This window comes from Aplidium turbinatum, chromosome 3 (assembly GCF_918807975.1).
Source record: "Aplidium turbinatum chromosome 3, kaAplTurb1.1, whole genome shotgun sequence".
Classification (NCBI taxonomy): Eukaryota; Metazoa; Chordata; class Ascidiacea; order Aplousobranchia; family Polyclinidae; genus Aplidium; species Aplidium turbinatum.
The window spans coordinates 14510182-14517842 of NC_137474.1; the positions used below are offsets into that span (position 1 = coordinate 14510182).

At 36.2% G+C, this 7661-nt stretch overlaps 1 protein-coding gene across 1 annotated transcript; it reads right to left on the minus strand.

Annotated features, from left to right (window-relative positions):
- Positions 1–300: 300 nt before the first annotated feature.
- Positions 301–5677, minus strand: LOC145767288 (claudin-1-like). The gene is made up of 3 exons (XM_082579079.1): positions 5429–5677; positions 2750–2914; positions 301–1635 (listed from the first exon to the last, which is right to left on the minus strand). Exons 1-3 carry the CDS (start codon positions 5646–5648, stop codon positions 1352–1354), a joined length of 669 nt encoding a protein of 222 aa, XP_082435205.1. The 5' UTR covers positions 5649–5677; the 3' UTR covers positions 301–1351.
- Between the last annotated feature and the right edge of the window lie 1984 nt (positions 5678–7661).

The window sequence follows — 7661 nt, forward strand, 5'->3', positions numbered from 1 at the left end:
AAGAGAATATTTTACTTCGTCTCGAATTGAATTCTTAGTAAGAAGTTACTGCTAAACGAAAGTGTTTCAAACAGCCTTAGTAGATATGACGTTTAGCTTCAATTTTGATCACTGCTCAACACCATGCGCAACTAGTAGCCTATCTAACACTGTTGTTCATCCTTAATATTTCAAGAAAATTCAAAACTGTGGTGTGTGGCAGAAGGATCCAAAGTTGCCAACTGATTTTACCGACGTAGCAACGCTCTCGTCAGCAGACAAGTTACAATATCTTAAAAACTGATAAAACTGCAAAGGTCACAAATTTTGCGATGTGTTTATTTGTAATAGGTTAGCCCGCTACATACTGCATATCAAACGAAAATAAATTGCAACAAGATGTGTATTATAATTTTTTCGTTCATATAAACCTCAATATAGTTTGCAGTGTATGAAATGCAAAGCAGATAAACTTGCATGCAGTTGTGCAAGTGTAAAAGAATCGGTTCGTACCAAAGCTTATCAACAATAAGCGGAAAAAATGAATGACCTATGCAGGTTTAATTCACGATTTAAACACATTAACTGCATAGAAAATATCACCAACAACTTGTTTGCAAACACATCGGGTTTAAGGTAAAAATGTTCCAGCGCAAAGGCTTCCTTTGTGGGGTTTGTGGAAGAATTGACATAAGAAACCTTCAAAACCGTCACTTTTGTAGCCACAATCAATTCTTGCTTTGAAGACACTAATACGTATAGATACAACACCACTTTTACAGGAGACCACACACTAAAATTTCCTTTTGTTTTTGTCTTTGTCATTAATTCAATGCCGCCTTAACCTTCTGGTCTGTTTAGAGTGGAGTGAAATCCGTGTGACTCATTTGCAGACTTTTTCTACAAATCGTGAACAGTGAGTCACATCCTTTATGCTGAGCATTGCCGCTTTGATTAATTATAGTTTTTTTCTTCTACAAAACACATGTTTGCGAGTTTATAAGTTTAATCTAGCATTTGGAAAGACGGAATAAGTTGAAATAAATATTTACAAAAAACAGACATTGACCGTATTTGTCTACATGTAACTTACAGATTATTCCGTTGTTTCAGCACGCAGCTTTGCTTTTATATAAAAGAAGATGAATTTGAAAAGATAAACTTAAGTTGTCACAAATTACCGAGAAGACGTTGGTCATGAAAGCTCTTTATATAATAGATTTTCTCAAAAAGAAATGGCGAAAACATTAAAACAGATAAACTTTGTTAAAAGCATCGCTTCAAAAGGGGTGTTCGTGGACTTTCGCAATGTTTGGCCACTTTAACTGAACTAGAAACTTTGTAAGAAACACAAAGAAGTCTTTAGTTTTTTTTACACATATTCAGTTAAGGGCTCCTTTACTGCAAAATTGCTATTTCGTTGTTTGTTGTAAGTATAGGAAGTGATGTAATTGGCCTCACTGTTCTTATCATCTTTTGGACCTAGCATGCAGAAGCAGCAAAGGCTTGCGATGATTGACAAGAGAGCACTGAAGTACCCAAGATAAAGTGTTCCGCCTATGTCGTATCGAAATGTGTTATCCTGATTTGGAAATGAAAAGTATTCATGGATGATCATTGCAGTGTACCAGGAAACTGAGACCAGTGTTAATATGCCTGCAAAACAGAAAACAAATGAAGACATGACTTCCTGTTAACAAAATATTGCTTTTAGCATTGCATCTTCCGGACACATAATTGCGTTTTAAGAGAAACCCAATTGCGCCTATGGTTTCAATTTATAGCAGTGCAAAGGTTAGCTGTAAATGTACAAAACAAATAACTTTTATTTGTTAAATTAACGAAGTAAGTACCGTGGGCCTAATAGTTTTAAAGAGAAAATCTGCATACTCATAAAGAACGAATCACCCTATCTGTTATCCAAACAACACAAAAATATTTTCCTATTCTTTATGACTGTGCGAGAAACGTAGACAAAGTTCAAAATATTTGTGGCACTATGAAGATAACTTGTGATCCCTTAACATTAACGATGACAGGAAGTCTTAGAGGTACTTTTACGCCGGGGTCCGGATGATTTTAAAGTCCCTTAACCTTTCCAGGGGCCAAGAAACTTGAAAAAATTGATACCGGGTATTCTTTGGATGTAGTGGATTTTTCTTAGGTGTGTCTTGATTTGGGGGCCTAGCATCTCATTGGTGCTAGACCTAAATTATCCTCTCAACGGCCCTGACTTTCACTTCCTTTTGCATTTGAATTGCGAAGCAAGGACAAAAATATGTTTATAAACATTATCATGTCAAAATCAGTAAAAAATATGCAAGTAAATCACTTTGGCTAAAAGTGGCATACTGCGCCAAATTCTTGGACATAAATTGATGTAGATACCAATGTAAACATGTTAATTTCTGAACAGCTATTTGTTGGGCAATGATATTTGACAGTCAATGCCAAAAACAACGCTAACCTCTAGCCAATTAAATCAGATATTTTGTTTAAATTAATTAGCCTATCTTTAAAAAAAGAGCTGATTTTTTGGTTGGGTCAAAAACAGAAGTGAATGATAGTCGGTAAAAATCGCCCCGGTAAAAATCCACCCTGGTAACAGTGGTTTCAATTGTTTGCCTATGCCTATGGGAACATTTGCCAGAGGGATTTTGTCCAGAGCGATAGTTCTGTGGGTGCATTTTTTATGGGGATATTTAAACCAATATGCGAGAAAGGAACATAGGCTAATGATGATGATAAGAGTTGAGTAACTTCAGCTTACCAACAGCAGCATGCATAAAACCGCTTGCCAGCATTAGTTGTCTTTTCCGACTTAATTCTTCTTCTAAAACTCTGGAGCACTGAAGCCCAACAAGACTGGCAAAGCAAGCCACCGTAACAAGAACGATGCTTGTACACATGAAGGCTCTAATTGCCATCAAATAGCCTAAAAAACAAGTAAGTTGATTCATTAAGTTTTAAGGTAGCGATTTTTACAAGAAATAAATAAGAAATAAACTCTTATCAAACTTTCATTGTTTCACCTTGTGTGAAAATTGCACAGCGGTAAAAACAAACTCACTTTTTTTAACCTTCTCGTCAGTGTTTTTCAAATTTGTTTTAGTTTTCTATGTTTTCAAATAAAAATTGCATGTCATCAATCTAAATCCAATCGGTTTTGTCTAAATTGCAGCCAACATGTGACAAGTAAGTAAAAATTACACGAAACTATAGTGTGCGAAAACACATGTAGCGTATACTTTTGCAAAACAAATTGATACTGTTTTGTTTTCATGTTGTTTTCCATTGCACTAAATACAACAGCGCTTGAAAAAAATCACTTTTGAAGTAATCGTGATGATGCCGATTGGAAGTTGCAGGTGATGAGAAAGAAGCCTTGTATTGAACGCAAATCACGCCACCTTTATATAGCCGGGAGCTCTGAGTTTTGCAATATTTGCACTTGTCCCAATGATTTGAGTGCTGTGGCAACAGCAATACACGGTTGTGGATACCAATTGCCACGTGCTTCCAGCAAATCTTCCGCTTTTTCATTGGGATAAACGACAGGTTGTAAACTTTTGTACGTTTTTCACTTAGACGGTCATTAAAACTGCGCACGATATCTCAACTTGAACAAACAATGATAGATTTTATATGCGATAAATTAACACTTCTTTTGACTGGCATATGTCACTAGTTTTAAAGATACAAATCATTATTGTAACACGACAAAAGACTGATTTCAAATTCGGTTTGAAGCTAATTCATATTAAAGAGGCATAAAAATTCTTACAACAGAAAATAATATTTCTGGACAAGCAACGCTTCAAAGACGTAAAATAATCTTCTGTGTTATCACAATCACATCCACTGGGTGCATTGCGTGCATTGCAAAGGTGGTAACCACGGAGATCTGGGGGAGGGGCAATTCCTTTCTCCCAACCAAAAAATAACTATAAAGCTTTTTCCTCAAATTTAACTATGCCATACTTGGAATGTACAGGCTTGTCCATGGGACACTTTTTTCTGTCCCATCCCATCCCATCCCACAGCAATTCATGCCTGTCCCGTCCCATCCCATCCCATGGGATTCCCATCAAAATACAATTCAATAAATGTTATTAAATTTATGGAAATTTAAGTCTAATGTGTACTAGATAGGACTAAATGTACAAAAAGAGATACAAAACGACAAAATTTATTGATTTTGTTAACTTTAAAGTTCAGAAAAGTTGTCTATCTATGACAATTCATTATCATTGGCACTCATATTCCGAGTCACTGTGCTCATTCAGCAAACTTTCAATTTCCTGCTCTTAAAATGCTCTTAAAATGCCTAGCTCATGGGAAATGGGAAATGCAATTCGTGCTGTCCCATCCCATCCCATCCCATGGGACATTTCCCATGGGATTCCCGTGGGAATCCCATTCCCATGGACAAGCCTGGGAATGTACAAATCGCTTGCACAAGTAATTTACATATTCAGGTTGAATTTCAATACCAAAACTTCAATTTTATCAAGTGAAATTGTACTAAGTTATTCAAGTTATCAAGTTATGTCAAGTGAAACTGTAATCAAGTTTACCACTGGTAAACCTAGAAGCTTTGATCCACTTTCAAATCTACAATGTCACATGGGCCACGGTACTATATCGTGTAGGCGTATAATAAGCTCATCATTCCATATCTTACCATAGTCAAAAATAATGACCGCTCTATAATATTATACTCTGTGTCAGTTACATTCATGTAATTTACCAATAGAAAACACGCCAAAGACATGTTTATACACTTTTACTTTAACCAACCAAATAATTTATGTCTCAAAAGCTTTTTTTGGGCAATTAAAATTTAATTTAAAAGCGATTGATTTGTGTTGGTTTGTTTATATATGTAAATTTTTTGCATGTTCTTGATACTGCAATAGGAAGTCAACAAAGGCTTTCTCATTGCTGATTAAACCCTGGCCCAATGCTATTACCAAGCCAGTAAATCAGTTTATTTAACGTTAATTCAACTTTTGCAGATGTTAAATAAATATCTGGGTCATCACTCAACCAATGTGTTTGTCATGTTCTTTACCAACGGTTGCGTTTTTACTTCTACTGTATTTTTTTGCACTATTTGATGCTGGAAAATTTCGAGCCTTTGAATAATTTCTACTGCGTTTGAGTTATGTTTTTCGTGTTTTTTTTCTAGTTTTAAGCCTGCTGTGAGTGAGAGCCCTGTGTTTGTTTAGTTGTGACAAGGTAAAGAATTTAACCGCAGTATAATACATGTAAACTTTATGCATATAAACACTATTTAGCCATCAGCACTGGTGTCGACGCTTAATTTGCTTTTGATAAAGACATCTGAGCACACAATGACATCATCTAGCGGTTAAATATTTCATGAAAAAAATAAAAATAAGTGGCAATGGAAAATAGCTTTTTAAGAAATAAAAAAGTGGATTACCTGGGACGTCGAACATAGAAGTCATATCTTTTTCACATTGGTACTGTCCTGTTGAGTATTGCATGCAACTGCTCCATATTCCCCTGAATGCCCAAATTGCGTTGAGCAGAGAAGCACTGGCACCAGCACTGGAGACAGCCCATTGGTTCCAAAAGCATGTCACCATCACGCTGGCTCCAGATAGAAAACCAAACACAAATGCACTTATTTGCATGTACATTTTTAAATTTATAAAGTGAATGGTTGCTGGAAAACTAAACATGAATAGGATGTTGTTACTTTATCTATGTGGTGAGTTGGTCTTTCCATATGTTCTGTGCCGTAGCTTCTATTTTATTTTTTTTAACGCTTCCATTTTTAGAAGCTGTAGAATAGTTTAGGGAAAAGTGCGAAAAAGATTTTTGAACATTTAGTATGTTTGACTACTTTACTCCAACTAGTTCCTGTAAAATATTAGGAATGAATAAGTGTAGAGGGAAATTGGGTAACGTCGTAACGATATTCAAATTATTGTGTATACTTACTCAAGACAACAGGATGTTATAAAAAAAATTCGACCATCATAAAATTCTCTTAAATGTTGAATAGGCCTAAAGTTTTTAAAATGTATTTATCATTGTTCCGGCTGCTCGATTGCCCGTCCAGATTTGTAATTGTGCTGAAGTTGAGTTTGCGTTGTGACGTGGCCTATCTGTGGACTCAGGCGTTTCAATGTTACTGTAAGTGTAATTGTTGTTTCTGCCGCGTGCTGGGAGCCGTTGTGTTTGGAGAGACGCAAAATGTGTGTACTTTGAATTTGAGTTTTAGGACAGGGATGTGGAGTTGGGATAAAATTACACAACTCCGACTCCTCAGTTTATAACTAGCCGACTCCGACTCCAACTTCAGTGTTGCTAGATTTTAGAGGGCTGTCAGACTTTTCTGAATTTTTGACCTTTTACATTTAAAAGAGCCGTGGGATGGCGTAACAGATTAGGCGTTGGCTTTCCAATTATGCAAACCTGGTTCGACTCCCGGTTTCAGCTGGTTGTTGAAAACACCGCTCACCTCTACCCAGGGTGTAATAAATTGGGAGGTCGTAGTTGCTGAAGTAAAGGCGGCCGAGAGAAAGGAACTGGCCACCCTACTCTCCTTAGTGCCGACGGCTTAGTACAATGAGAACCTTATCGTCTCATACCCGACACTTGAATCAAGTATGGGACCTCTTTTACCCTTTACCTTCTTTCATTTAAAACCTTTTACATCGGCTTTTTTTTTAACAACCCCAACTACGGACAAGCCAAAATCCTACCGACTCTGACTCCACAGGTCTAGTTTTAACCGTTTTGAAGTTCATAATTGTGTAAAAAAATTAAGTTTTTATCCCCACTTCACACTCAATAAATCAAAATGAATAAAAGATTGCAAGTTTATGGTTGTGACAAGAAGAAGGAAGGGTTGTTGGTAGGCATTAACCCCACATTTTTGTGACCTATCATATTATTTCGATAAAAAATAAAAGTCTACTTGATGCACATAAAAGTGGCCTTGTGATTTATAGCTTTATTAATAACGTCGTCGTTTTGGCACGACACGTTTGCCACCAAATTCACAATTAAGCAGTGATTGTCTGCTTGCTTGAAATATTAGCAATGCCGCAAAGGGCACGATCTAGCAATGGTTGCAAAATGTTTTGCATCTCCGCAAATTTTCTTGTGCTCCATCAAAAATCAGTTGCTTTTAAACAATCAATGCAACTATTTTAACACTTTATTCCTAATTTATATTAACCCTTTCTTTCCCGAATTATTTTCCCGTGGTGGGAAAAATTTTCTAAAGCTCTCATGGGGGTAGTAAAAACTTCAAAAAAAAAAAAAAAATGAAAAAAAATTTTTTTGTTTGTTTATTTTATTTAGTGTTGCCGAACGGCAACGCTGGGAAAGAAAGGGTTAAGTGGACATGAAACCAAAGAAGAAAATTTCGGGTTGGCAGTAACGTTCAACCAAGTCATTATTATAGCCTATGGCTTGCAAAAACAAGGCCGCGTAAGCACCCTCGATAGGTGATGAACTGACTCCCTTCGAGCGTGATGCAAACACTCGAATTTTCAATTCAATTTTAACCCAAAATTTACAAAAACCAAAAAGTAATCCAAAATGATTTCTTTTCAACTCATTAATCAAGTATAAGCCTGGTCATGGCCAAATACGACAAAATAATATGAACGTTCCATAAACAATGGTGGTGATAAATT